Source organism: Rousettus aegyptiacus, unplaced genomic scaffold, assembly GCF_014176215.1.
Source record: "Rousettus aegyptiacus isolate mRouAeg1 unplaced genomic scaffold, mRouAeg1.p scaffold_m13_p_6, whole genome shotgun sequence".
Taxonomy (NCBI): Eukaryota; Metazoa; Chordata; class Mammalia; order Chiroptera; family Pteropodidae; genus Rousettus; species Rousettus aegyptiacus.
In genome coordinates, this window is record NW_023416309.1 from 84,832,269 (window position 1) to 84,846,940 (window position 14,672).

General features: G+C 34.6%; 1 protein-coding gene across 3 annotated transcripts in view; it reads left to right on the top strand.

The window, feature by feature from the left end:
- The window catches only part of AP2B1 (adaptor related protein complex 2 subunit beta 1), a 99,940-nt gene that overhangs the window by 43,752 nt on the left and 41,516 nt on the right, over positions 1-14,672 (top strand). For all 3 annotated transcript variants that reach the window (XM_016124174.2, XM_016124313.2, XM_016124232.2), the window contains exons 13-14: positions 2,864-3,123; positions 8,713-8,905. In XM_016124174.2, coding sequence (XP_015979660.1) covers positions 2,864-3,123; positions 8,713-8,905 — 453 coding nt within the window. The remainder of the gene's footprint in view (positions 1-2,863; positions 3,124-8,712; positions 8,906-14,672) is intronic.

The window sequence follows — 14,672 nt, forward strand, 5'->3', positions numbered from 1 at the left end:
CTTCCTTTCAAAGATTTGTCTTTTTTTGCTTTGCTAGTTATAGAGGACTTAGCAAAGAATATACACAGAAATGTCCAGACTGTAGTAATTGCCTTTTGTACATGGAAGAGAAGTCTTTATCTTAGTTTTTCTATCTGTGAACTTAAGACCACCATTATAAAAATCACCTGTGCTGCTTGTTAAATGTACAGATTACTCAGCCCCACTTCTGACATAATGAATCAGAAACTCTGTGATTTGGCATTGAAATCTACACTTTCATGGCTTTCCTGACATGTTAATAAAATATTGATGCACATTACAAATTAAGAATTACTGTTTTAGAGCTTGACTGCTAAGAATTGTTTTGGAAGCTCTCAAATTTTTAGTAGCTATTTTCTTGAGATCTGACAAGGGCCTATGGGGCTACCAGTATAATAGGTCCAAAAGCAAATTTTCTGAGTCACCAAACATATAGTAGCACATTAATATCATACAAAGGTCCCCCCCACTCCCCATCTTGGCTTGATTTATTGTGGCCTTCATGTGATAGTGAGGCACTGAAGGCCAGCTTAGAGCTGGCCTAATGAGTCAGCCCTCAGAACAACAGAGTTCGAACAGTGGAAGTCTTTGCCTACTCTTGACTTTCAGTCTTGGAAAATTTATACTTATTTCTCATAGGACTATACTCTTAAGTCAGTGTTTACACTTTGACCCAGTGATTCTATCTACAGCAGTTTGCCCTGTTGCAATATTTTAAATGTGTGAGGGACTCAAAACTTTTTTCATAGAAATATGTAATTTTGAATATAATTCCCACAGGAATTTTTTTTGGCCATTTATTAAATATGTGCATGATATATGAGAAATTTGAAGTAAAAGGTATTTTATTTTGACCAGTATATCATTAAATTACAATATAAAATTTATATTAATACCTTTAACAATATTACTGATCTATAATGACAAACTAAATTTCCCCACTTAAGTGATTTGCAGTGTTCATTTTAATTGTGTAATAAAAAGCATAGCTGGTCTATGAATTTTAAATGACATGCTTTGGGAACCGTATAGATAGATAGATAGATATAGATATACAGATATAGATATAGATTCATATTGAACTTTTGATTTACGAATCGACAGGAACAGGGGTGGGCGTTGCTTTTCTGACCTGATATTTTAAGAAACTTGTATTCCACTCTTAAAATCAATTTGTTTATGTTTTATAATGTTCATGCTTTGTTTCCAAATGAAAATCTAAACAAGGAGGTTTCAGTCTACTATTTATAAACACTTCCTCAGGAGCAATTTACCCCCCACAAAACCAAACCAAACAAAACAATCACCTAAACTGAATATTATCACTGTTTACTTTTTTAAACTTTGGCTTTTCAAATACTGTAAATGTTTTGATATGCTACAAAATACATATACGCATTCCTATTAGAATAATGTAACCTATGAATGTGATAAAGATTATTTTGAGGTAAAATTTGCCATTTTTACGCTGTTAACTTGTTACTATCTTTTTTTAACCAGCAGTTCATTAGGATTGCAAATTAAATGATATGTGACTAAGAAAAACCATTTAAAACTATGTAGTCAAAACTATGAGGGTCATTGCTGTATTGAGCTGAATATAAGCTTTAAGAGGCTAAATCATGAATCAGTTTATCTGTTTACTTATAAACTCATATGGAAGCACTCAAACTGACCTAGTTTAAATATTTTTGTATGTGTGTTTTAAATACAGAAATTGAAACAGTGATTTATCTTCATCTTTAATAACATGATACCATTGAAACAATTTGTGTATAAATAAATGCTACCATATAGACTTTTTCTGAGAGGTAGATACCAGGATATTTAGTGCCACTTTGTAATGATCACAAACATAAATTGATAGATGGCTTGACGGACGGGTGGATGGAAGGGAGAGAGTAAGGGATAGAGAGGGGAGGGGAGGGCAAAGGAGAGGAGGAAAGAGTAAAAGGCAACAATCAAAATGTCCACTTATAAATAATGATGCAGTGTTGCTTATACAGAGGAAAACCAGCTGTATGAGGCAATACAGAAAGCAACATGTGGAGCATTGTGTATAATGTCAAACTGGTTTTGTATAAAATAAATAAGTGTTTGTGTGGGAGCTATTGGGAAAGATACATTGTTAACATGGCTATTTTGGGGATGGGAGTTAAGGTGGGCTAGGGTTGGAAGATTGGGAGAAACCTATTTTTATACTTCTAAATCATGATGTGGCATTGATGATCATTTTTTTTAGTGATGAACATGTAAAAGTTAATTTAAAACTACCACAGAAAAACAAGACCACTAAATTCAGGTATCACCTCTTTTGGAAGCAGTTATATGCTCTCTTTAACAGCTTTTTTTTATATAAATAATAATAATATCTCATTATAATAATGAATGCTCTGTGAGCTCATTAAATTCAGGCACGGTTGTTTGTTATCTCTCTATTTACAGGGCCTAGCCAGTGTCTCCATAGAAATGAAGCAAGGAAGTATGGATGAAATGTATATATTTTATGAATAATCTTGCTAATATTTATAGCAGTTAAAAAAATTTTATGTCCCGAAGCCATCTCAAGCAGTTACTTTTCACTGGATTAAACTTTATTTTACTTTTCCCAATTCCCCTTTGAATTCGAATTTTAGGATTAACCCATCTCAATTTTTTTTTAATTCTTTGAAACATTAGAGGTTATAAAATTATGACTATATTAAAACTATGTTAAGTCTAAATTGAGTCTTAATCATCAACTCTGTATAAATCACTACAACATTGCCTCTATAATAAATTCAGCATTTGGGTTTCTACATGGAGAAAAGTTTCATCCAAACCTTCCTGCCTTTGCCATTAGGATTCCGATAATCCTGACCTTCGAGATCGAGGCTATATTTATTGGCGCCTTCTCTCAACGGACCCTGTCACAGCCAAAGAAGTAGTCTTGTCTGAGAAGCCACTGATCTCCGAGGAGACAGATCTTATTGAGCCTACTCTGCTGGATGAGCTAATCTGTCACATTGGTTCTTTGGCCTCTGTGTACCACAAGCCTCCCAATGCTTTTGTGGAAGGAAGTCATGGAATCCATCGTAAACACTTGCCAATACATCATGGGAGGTAAGTAAGTGAACCTAGGTTTGACTGAGAAGTAACTCTTTGCTTAGGTAGAGTTGGTCTTCCTCATGCTTTTATACCTAGAAGACAACCTGCTATGCATTTTGTAAACCTATTATATTGCCCTTACGGCCTCCATCTGAGTACCAGTGACCACACACAATAGATGAAAGGCCCCACTATTCAAATCTTGGAGTAGGTAAGATTATAGTTTAGAAAATTATGATGAAGATCTTTTAAACTAATGAAGTTCAAAAGTTGCCTTAAGTCTCCAGTAACATGAGGCTAGAAATCTTCCCAGAATTGAAAACTTGGAAGAAGTCTACCTGTACATTTAGCTGTCTTTATCCTTTGCTGTAACTTTGGTTGAAGCTTATGGATAATGGTAGCAGATACTTGCTTCTCTTATGCCGTTAAGCTGTTAATGAAATAGTATTTGCAGGAGTGTTTATAAAAGCAGCCTAGATTATATATAGACATAATTTTTCAGTGACCCGTAGTTTCTTTTTACCAAATTAAATTGAGTGTCTCAGTAAGAAATTTTATTATGAATAGGCTCTCAGGTAACATGGAACTCGGCTTTTTACCTATCTCAAAATTTTAATTTGGAAGGAGCAGTACTCTAATAAGCTCTTATAGTGGGTATCTTATAATCGTTTCAGAATTTCCTTCATTACTTAAATCTAAGTAAAATTTGACCCTAGAGTGGTTAGAGTAATTGCACTTCTATTGATGAGTGTCTTGTACCATTCATTGTCTAATATATATTGCTGTTTAAGTGGTACATGAGTAGCCAGAGGGTAAGAATTATTACTTTACAAATTAGTGTAGTCAACGTTTTGGGCTCTATTTAAACAGATAAACAAAAAGGAAGAAACACCCAAGAAAATTATTTCTCTTTCATTAGCCTTTAATTGAGTTGAATCTTTGGTTTCAGGGCAGGTGTTGTAATTTTCACCTGAAAGAGACTGTGGCTTCGTAAGAATTAGGCCTTATTTAACATTCTCTAGATAGGACCATTTAACTTCTGAGTACACCTCCCAGTCTGTGTTGCAAGTTTTGATAATAGATATGGATTTTCTGTTTTAACTTGCCACTGTAACCATATTTATATGCCATTGAAATTATTTTTATCCTGATAATTTTTGACCCTCAAGTAGGAGGAGGAAAGTGAAACAAATCAAGAAACAAAAACAACCCTTTCTAGAACACAAGAAAAGAAACAGTATTTAAACTATGTAAGAAGAAACAATCTCTTACATAAGGTCTTATTAATAGCCTTTAATTTGTTATCTTTACAATTCCTTAAGTCGGTGGTTCCCAACCTTTTTGACACCAGGAACCAATGTTTCTTTGAGAATCTAATGCCTGATGATCTGAGATGGAGCTGAGGCGTTGATTCTAGCGCTGGGGAGTGGCTGCAAATGCAGATGAAGCTTCGCTCGCCACCACTCACCTCCTTCTGTGCAGCCTAGTTCCTAACAGGGCTGTGGCTCAGGGTTTGAGGATCCCTCCCTGCCTTATGTGGTCATTTATGCTTGTATTGTGTTTTTAAAGAAAACACAAATGCAGAAATAAAAACTTTTTTAAAAAATAATAGGGATAGCATATTGCCTCGAATGGCATGTCTGTAATAGTACTGACATTACCTAGCTTTCTTCAGCAGCATAAGATTAAATGATATGCCTCTGACGTAAAATACCGCAACACTGTATGTAAGACCTTATTCTGCCTTTTCTAAACGTTTAAAACTGTTTACTTCACTAGGTATTTTTAAATCACTTGGGGATGTAATTTAAAAAGTACTTTTTCATTTTGTATTGCTTTCTATACTTACACTTGTCAGCTGCTCTGTGGGGGTGAGATGGTAAATAGTTGTCTAATTTAGAAAAATCTCACCTTTTAAAAATATTGCTTTGATGACAATTGTGCAGTTCACAATGGGAAACATTTTCATGCTAATTTTTTGTGTTCTCTTTTTAGAAAGAATGCATAATAACGAGTTACCATTTTCTTAATTTGTAGAATATATAGAATCATGTACTTTTCACCTCATTTTGTCTTCTTATAATACTCTTCCCTTTCTATTATAGTGAAGGAAAATGTGCATTGTTACCTGTTCTGCCTTCTATTTAGAGGTACCGATAAATCCATGTGTTCTTTCACATTTCCTACATGGCACACATCATACGATGATAGATTTCATGTACAGAGAAATACCATTTATGAAGCTTTCATACATTTCTTGTCAGGTGTATATGAAATTGCTTCCCTTTTTGACTTTATTAATTTTTGGCTATATTTGCACCACCACTTCTGTCCTCATTTGGATACTTCATATCTTGGTTTTCTTGACACTTTTTCTCCTAAGTTATCTTTTTTAGATTATTTTTCTCTCTTTAATCTTTGCAGTTCTGTGTTCATTCTCTTCTCCAATCATTAATCTTGGTTATATCACAAGGCTCATTCTGAACCTTCTCTTCTGTGTATTCCCATAGGGAACTTATCTACTAAACACAGGTACCACTGATCTATTACAAGTCTTTATAGTTTACACCATGTTTTTATTTGATCCTCCCTAAAATAGAACCATGTATTTTTAGTGACGTTGTTAGAATTTTATTTTATTTACTTTTTTGGTTATAATTTTATTAATGGCGAAACCTTGTCTCAGAAAAGTTGCCACTTGCCCAAGATCATACAACTAGTAACTAGTTGAGCCAACATTTGATCTTAGTCTTCTTATTCGTTGTTATTCTGCTGATTTCACTGAAAATATGTATTCGAATTTCTTCTCAAGTTTACTTCTCCAACTCTGACTGCCAGTCCCTTGTCCTTAGCTGTCTGTTGGACTTCTCTACTTATTTTTCTTACTTGAAACTAAATAGAATTGAAAACAGCATGTTATTTTTCCCTTTATCCCTCCAGTTCCTCTATGATTATAAGGAACATCACTGGTCTTTTGCTTCTTAGTTTTCGTTTATTTTCTGAGTTCGATTCTTCATTCTTCTTTGTCCTCTATTTCCAAGTATTGTCAAAACCTACCTAGGTTTTTTAATGGAATTTTTAGTGTTTTTTTGCTTTCTTAAAACTTTAATATAAATATTAGAAAACATGCAAGATAGAATATTATAAAAAACTCACATATATTCATCACTCAGTTTCAACAGTTATCACTATTTTGCCATTCTGACCATTTATCTGTTGCCACAGTTATTTTGATGGTTGAGCTGGAGTCTTAAATCCCAGACCTCATGTAATTTCACCCATAAATACTTTAAATGGTAACTGTAATAGATGAAGACTTATAAAAAACACAAAATATTATCAAGCCTAACAAAATTAGATTTTAATGTTTTCTTAATTATTAATTCCTTAATGTTCAATAAGCAGTCTGAATTATTTTCACATTTTTTTCAGTTGTTTTCTATTCTTTTTAAAATTTATCTAAGATTGGTTTTTTTTTTCTTTTTTTTTCCTTTTTGGAAAAATTTACAGTGAACCCAACTGAGCCTGGAATTTTCTTTGTGGGATTTTCCCCCCATTTTTTAAATTGACAATTTTTTATAATAATCTTAGCGTTAATAGTGCACTAATTTGGAGTGTATAGATTAGTAGACTTTTACATATGTATACGCTCATATAACCACCACCCTGATCAGATAAAGAATAATTCCAGCACCCTAAAAGATTTCTCATGTCCCTTTGCTATTAATACTCACCCTCCAGCGAGAACAACTGTTTTGAATTCTATCACCATAGGTTAGTTTTGCCTGGTCTTGAACATCATATAAATGGAACCATATAAAATTTATTCTTCTGTGTCTGGCCTCTCTCATGCAGCATGTCTGTGAGACTATGTTGTGTGTTCCTATTTATTGGTATATAGGATCTCATTGTTCAAATATCCCACAATTTATATTTTCCCGTTGACGTACTTTAGGGGTTATTTCCAGTGTGGAGCTCCTATGGATAAAGCTGTTATGAATATTCTTGTATGTCTTTTGATAAACTTATGTACTCATTTCCCTTGTGTATACATTTAGGAGTGGAATTGCTGAGTCATCGATGTATATTCAGCTGTAGGTGACACTGCCAGTTTCCCCAAGTGATTGTACTGTAGAGTTCTAGGTGATTCACCTACTCAGCAACACTTAGTATTGTCAGTCATTTAAATTATGGCCATTCTGGTGGGTGTGTAGTGGTAGTTGGTTAAAGTTTTAATTTGCATTTTCCCGATGAAGTACCTCTTCATGTTTATGGACTGCTAGTATATCCTCTTTTTTGACGTGCCTGATCTTTTCCTTATTTCTAATGAGTTGTCTTAAGTCCTCTGTCAAATAAGTGTATTGCAAATATTTTCTCTCCGTCTGTGGAGAATACCCTCTCATTCTCTTAATTTTTTCATTTGAAGAAGACATATTCTTAATTTTAATGAAGTCCAGTTCATCATTTTTTTTTTTTTTATAGAAACTTTCATCTATTCCAAGGTCATCAAGATACTCTCCTAGATTTTCCTGTTCACGTTTATGTTGGATTTATCTCTTTAATTTTTATTTATGTTGTGAGGTTTCAGAGTCAAGGCTCAATTTTTCCCACACAGCTATCCAGTTGACTCAACACCATTTATTGAAAAGATTGTTTCCCTCTGTGCTGCCCTTTTAATATCTTGGAACTCACCACTTCCTTTTTATTTTTAGAGTGTAGTGGCAGTAGCAGTTTGGATTACTGTTAGCTGATCTTCTTGTCCATTCTTCCAACTTCAGTTCATTATGCACACAGCTGCTAGAATAATGTTTTTCTAATGTTATTTTTAGTTCTTTGTTCAACAAATAAAAATGATTTTGCATTGCCTGTCATATAAAAAATTGACTCTCCAGACTAGTTTTCAAAATTATTTTTTTCTTATCTTTTCTTCCCCCAAACCTCAACAATCCCAATCCCTGCTCTTGCCAGTATAATTTTTTCACCCGTCTAGTCAAATTGTTCATTACTGTGCTTTTGCATAAACCATCCCTTCCTTTTTGGATGGTCTCTGATCGATAGTTTTTCATAACTGCCTTTCTTCTTCAAAGTCTAGTCAGTCACACAACCATTCTCAGATGCCTTTAAAATCAGTCCCACCTGGTTTTGTTTGTTTCTCTTCTATACCCTATAAATGTGTAGACATTCACACAATGCTGTTTTCAGCTGTTGCACGGTAACTGTGCTTTTTAGTCATTTTGTGAATGCTGATTTTTTGTTTGTTTAGAGCATAAGTTATTTGAAGACAAAATATATATTATATATATATGTATATTAATATTTCCCCAGAGTTCTTATTATGGTGCTCTCTCATAGAGTAGGTGCTCAATTAAAATTGACCAACTAATGAGGTTATATAGTATACATTTATTTTCATTTTAGCAACTATATTTTGATAAAAATAGAATTGCTATTGTCCCTTCATGTACATCAACAAATGATTATAAAATAAGAGATTTTTTTCTCTCTAGTATTTTATATATCTGACATTCACTTGTTGCCTTGTTATTATGTTCTGGGTGAAACTGACTTTTCTCTTTTCCTTTCTTTGTGTGTATATGACTACAGCACTGATGCAGGTGACAGCCCTGTTGGCACCAACACTGCCACCAACTTGGAACAGCCTCAGGTTATCCCCTCTCAAGGTGACCTTCTGGGGGACCTTTTAAACCTTGATCTTGGTCCCCCAGTCAACGTGCCACAGGTATCCTCCATGCAGGTGGGAGCAGTGGATCTCTTGGGAGGAGGACTAGATAGTCTGGTAAGCATCTTTCTTCCTTTTTTTTATTTTTAATTCTTAATATGCTAAAGAACTTTACATTATTCAGCTTTTTAGAATTAGACCTTGATAAGCAAAGTCCTTTGATAAAGGACAGAATTATTTGCCTTTAGAGAATTAATAATACTGTCCATTAGTGGTATGGGGTACCACTGATACAAGTATACAGGATTATTTTGTTGTCCTGCCTCTAAATAGAATGTTTAACCAACTTATTTGATGTTTAACCAACTTATTCAGCAATCGTAATGTTTATTGTCCTTTGCAGAGCTTATTGCTCCTGCTTCCTTACTCTGGATAGCCCCTGTAATTCTTCTTTTGACCTGAATAGCATTTAAGTGACCTCATAGAGATCATCCTATTCTGAGGCTTTCAAACCTTTGCCTTTTAAATATTTTATTGGCTTACTTCCTGTGTAACTCTAAAAGGTTTTGAGGCAGCCATTTGTATTAAAAAATGTATCTTTATTACAGTTGGGAAGTACTGCTTGATTAGTTCTTTTTTCCCCCTTCTCCCCTGCCCAAACCTGTCGTACTTCCAATTTAATTAGCTTCCAGGATTCTAATTTAAAAGGCTCCAAAGTCCAGAGTATTTATGAATATGTACCACCAATGGGAACCAAAATTATTTTTGTTGCTGTACTACAAGGTAAATGAGAAATATTAAGTATGACCTTCCAACTATATAGAGAAGGCTAAAAAAATAGCAGATCTCATCACAATTGCTCCCTGCAAACTAGGTACTTAACTGTGATGGGATTAGATAGGCTCTTTTAGACAGACACTTATAGATATGTTTGTCAACCTGACAACTATTAAGATGCCCAACAAATTGATTTATTTCTCTATATCAGATTGGAAGGCAGATGCCAAATATGTGTTCTCAAGAGATTACATAAACAAAACAACCATATTTTCAGCTATATACACCAGCATTTTCTTCTTTATGAGCACTATTCTGTCTTGGATTTTTGCCAGCCACTACAGGTACATTTACTCTTTGGCTGGCAGAGTAATTATTGTCATACCTCTCTGGGTTGTACATTTTACCAATGAAAAGTCACTGCGTTCAGAGTCTATACTGACCAAGCTCTGGACTCTAGCTTTTATAGTGACACAAATGAGCACTTCTGTTGTCTCTTGGGAATATAAGCATTTACTTTTCATATTCATATCTTTAATGAGTAGAGTTGACTGATTATATAAGCACAGTAGCTTCCATGTATCATTCTGCATTGCTGTATAGCCTCCTTATAGACTCAGGAGACTGACAAATATTTCAGTATTCATGGAAACTTCCAGAAATCCCTTATAAACATTGAAATAGCTTTTCCTATTCTATGGACCCATCAACCACAGTTAAATGTTATATTCTCCTCAAGTTTTTGCCTTAACAACCCTACTTATTAATTTCCCTGATGGCCCATTAAACTTAAGAGGGAGGAATTAAGTTTGAAGGATGAAGAGGAGAAAGAGTTCCTATGTTTTGATGTTGCCTGGCCCAGGATTCTGTGATCTTGTTTCTTGACCCACTTTAGCATGAATGCAAAGAGGCATGTTATTTCTGTTGGGCTTTATATTAGCTCTCGCTAGCCCTTAAAACCAATTAGTTTTTTCTTATTTTATATAGCTATTCAGTTATCCATTAGAATTCCTATAAGTATTACTTCAGATAGAAAAGTCGTTGGAGCTTTCTTAGATTGTAGTAGCCAGTGTCACACATGGGCCTTTTTTCTTTTCTCTTTCTGTTTTTTTTCTTTCTTTCTTTTTTTCTTTCTTTCGTTCTTTTTTTTCTTTCTTTTTTTTTTTTTTTTTTTTTGGTAAAGAGTGTTCTTTTTGGGGGGTGAGGAGTAAATCTGATTTCAAAATATTATACAGCCTTTGCTGTGTAGGCCCAATAATGTTCTGTGTAACTCTAAATCTTAGCTTTTTCTGACTTTAGTATTTAAAATGTTATACTTGATGTTACAGTCCCAGAAAGTATTTACATGCAGTTTTCTTCAACTTATTCTGGGATATAAGTATATTCCAGAAATCAAAATGATAAGCAGTAAAAGGCCCCCCCCTCCTTTTTTTTTTTTTTTTTTTTGCTTTGGATCTGTACAGGATTAAATGTACAATTTACTCAGAGACCCAATATTCCTTTTAGGAGAACATCACAAGAAATGCCTAAATCTGGCTGTGTGGAAGATGAGTTTATAAGGCAACAGTAGACTATGCCACTTTTAGAATACTTTTATTGTTCTTGTGCAAATTATCTAATTTAAAGGAAAATAATTCTCAAAGTTTTTACTTAATCTGTATAAATAGTGTCATTTCTTGAGTGAATTCTTCTCAAACTATAATGTGCATATAAATCTCATGGACATCCTATCCAGGACAAATTCTGATTTAGTTGGTCTGAAATAAGACCTGAGAGTCTTCATTTATAACAAGCTTCCAGGTTCCTAAACCACATTTTGCATATAAAAGATAGAGAATATCTATAACCACTGTGAAGCACTTCTGTTTAATATTTGAACTATAGCTGCTGGTAAACCCAGATGCCTTTTTGTCTTGACTTCACTAGTAAACCCAGTCATAGAAAAAGGGTCCTCTTCTGCCACAAATTAATTGAGAGAGAGCAAGAAACTCTTGAAATTATTTTAGTAAAGTGCTTTTTTTTTATTCTCTAGGAAGAATAGTGTTGCTAAGAGTGGTAGAATTTGACCCAGACACCCATTTAAAATTTAACCAAGGTTAGAGACTTACATGGTTGCCTAGCAAGCAGCGCTCGGGTTAGGTGAGTGTTCATTTCAGAAAGGCTAGCCATAAAGAAGGCCTCTAGACTGGCTGCTGCTCTTATCATTGGTTTTTGATAGAACCTTACCCATAAAGGTCAGTGGTGTACTGCTAATGAAGCATGGCAGCTATTAACCTTTTATTTCAAGCTTTGTGGTTCTCAGCTCCTTGCTGCATAATTAGTACTATACTGTTAAAAATGCTATCAAATGTTTGGGCCCAACCATAGAGCAATTAAACAGATTTTCTGGGAGACAAGGACCTAAACATTGGTATTTTTAAAAAGACACCTAGGGTATTTTAATTTTGCACTTAGGTTGAAAACATTGAGCCAAATGAAATTACAAATGGAGTTAGACAGAGATATTAAAAATTGATCTGTAAGCCAAGACAGTAATTTCCACAGAATTATATTCTGATGAGCTTCTTTGGCACCTCTTACAACTGTAGACCTCTCTGGCTTTACCTTTGTTGCCCTCTTGCCCCTCACCCACAGGACATTTTTCCATTGTTATTTGCTGTTATGTGATCCAACTTATCAGAAATTGGCCAGGAGTTTAATATGACCAATTTAGGTTTAGTTGCTCAGTCCCAGAGTCCTTTTACCCTTGCTCATTCTCCATAATTAGAGACTGAAAATTGTTTTAGTTTTTAGATTGTCTACACATTTTCTATTCCTCTATTCACTAGATGATGTTTTTTCCTTTTCATATCCTAGTTATCCTCCCATTAGATCTTGTTCACCCTCTTTCTTTATTGCACTTGTGAAATTTTGAGATTTAGTGAGTTGTAACTTTTTAAAGAATCATTATTTAGAAAATACAGTAGTTGCCATTACCCACAGCTTCATTTTCCAGTTTTAGTTACAGTCTATGGTCAACTGTGGTCAAAAAATATTAAATAGAAAATTCTAGAAATAAACAATTCATAGGTATTAACCTTTTATTCCAATGTGCAGCATTCTGAGTAGTGTGATGAAATCTCAAGCTTGGGACATGAATTGTCCCTTTGTCCAGCGTATCCACACTGCCCACCCCTTAGTCACTTATTACTGTCTTGGTTATTAAATTGGTTATCAGAGAGAGACCACATTCACATAACTTTTTTTGCAGTATATTATTATAATTGTTCTGTTTTATTAATTGTTTTAATCTCTTTCTGTGCCTAATTTATAAATTAAACTTTATCATAGGTATGTGCGTAGAGGAAAAAACTGTGTGTGTGTATAGGGCTTAGTATTATCTGCAGTTTCAGGCATCTACTAGGGATCTCGGAATGCATCACCTGTGGATAAAGGGGTACTGCTACATTATCTTTTGCTCGAAGTCTACAGAGAGTTTTAGTATAAACTTAACTATCACCTTGATTTGGAATTAATTCAGATAATAGAACTTCTGTCGGAATTAATTCAGATAATAGAACTTCTGTCTGTTCTACACATAGAGCACAATATTGTACTATTTAGATGTAGGCTCGCAAACGTAGTTATTTGGGGTTTTTGTTTGTTTGTTTTAAAAGCTGTGTATGTATGCTGACACCTTTGATACTGAGCCTAAAAAACTGCTCATTCTGGGTAGTGTGACTTTTCTCACAGTACAAACCCTTCTGGTTTGTAGTATAAGAGGTGACCTGATGCCCATGTACATGACTCTTGCACACATGTCATAAAGATACAGCCTGTACTAATGAGTCTGACATGTGTGAGGCTCACTAAAGTAATAATTGAACTGCGATTATTTGTTGCCTTTACTTTCAGGCTGTCAGCAGAGGCCGTGGCTAAATTATAGCCCTTTGTTCATCCAAGGTGCTGTGTATTATTCTATTTAGATAAATGGTGCTATTGTGCATCGAAAAGAGAAAGGAAGCATTATCCAGAGTGCCCTTTCTTTATGCCGATGAAGGATTTCCTGCCAAAGGAATGTGCTCTCAGTGTACCCAGCTGGAATGGAGTGGAATAGAGGAGAAACTGCCTTTTCTTGACTCCACTGTATGTTTTTCAAAACCTCCCCCTCTTGTTTCTTACAGGTTTTTACCTTTCAGATATTTTAAGTCTTTAACTTTTTAGTAATAGTTTTGAGGTTTTTTAGCCTGTGGAGAATCCATTATACGTATATTAGTTTCACATTTTTATATTTTGTCCTCTGAAATAGCTTTGCAGTGATTTAAGAGCTTAAGTTTCAGAGTTAGTGGCATTATAGAAAGATCATTGTGAATTGTGGCTCACATTTGCCTGATAAATTCTTCAATGTCACTTCTATAACCGCTTTTGTTTTTTAATCAATGCATAAATTTAGTCAAGGGTGGCCGCTGGAAGTTATGGAAATACTTATCAATTATTAAATGCCTATGTCTGTGCAAGTTTCTATGCCAGAATTTTTATAATTTCTAATCCTCAAAATAACTTGACAAGGTGATTGGTATTGAGCTCCATTTTACAGAAAACTGGAGGTCACATAGCAAATAAGTCTCAAGAGCTGGGATTTGAACTCAGGACTTTTTAAAAACTTCCAAGTTTATATTCTTTTCACTATTCTGTGATTCCTCCTATTTGTTTGTTATTGTCATCTTCTAGAATAGAGTCCAGTCTCACTTAACTTTAGTACTTCTCAAACTGGGGTACACAGTCTCTGGAGTATATAGCAGGGTACAGGGTGCATTTGAAACTGCAGAATAAACTTGGCTCATTACATGTCAGTCTTACTTGATGGTAAGTGATATAAACACAGACTAAACAATGATGTGTTATGGCTTAGAATATAAAATCGCATGAATGTTTCAGAGAAAACACAAGGTATGTTTGCCCTAGGCCTCTCAATGCCTTACCTCGCAGTTTTCCTGTGTGTATGAGTTTGGGCTAGCATGCCACTAGGAAGTACATGAAAGTTTGAGAAGACGGCCTATCTTGTCTGATCTCAAAAGCTAAGCAGGGTCGGGCCTGGTTAGTACTTGGATGGGAGACCACCTAGGAA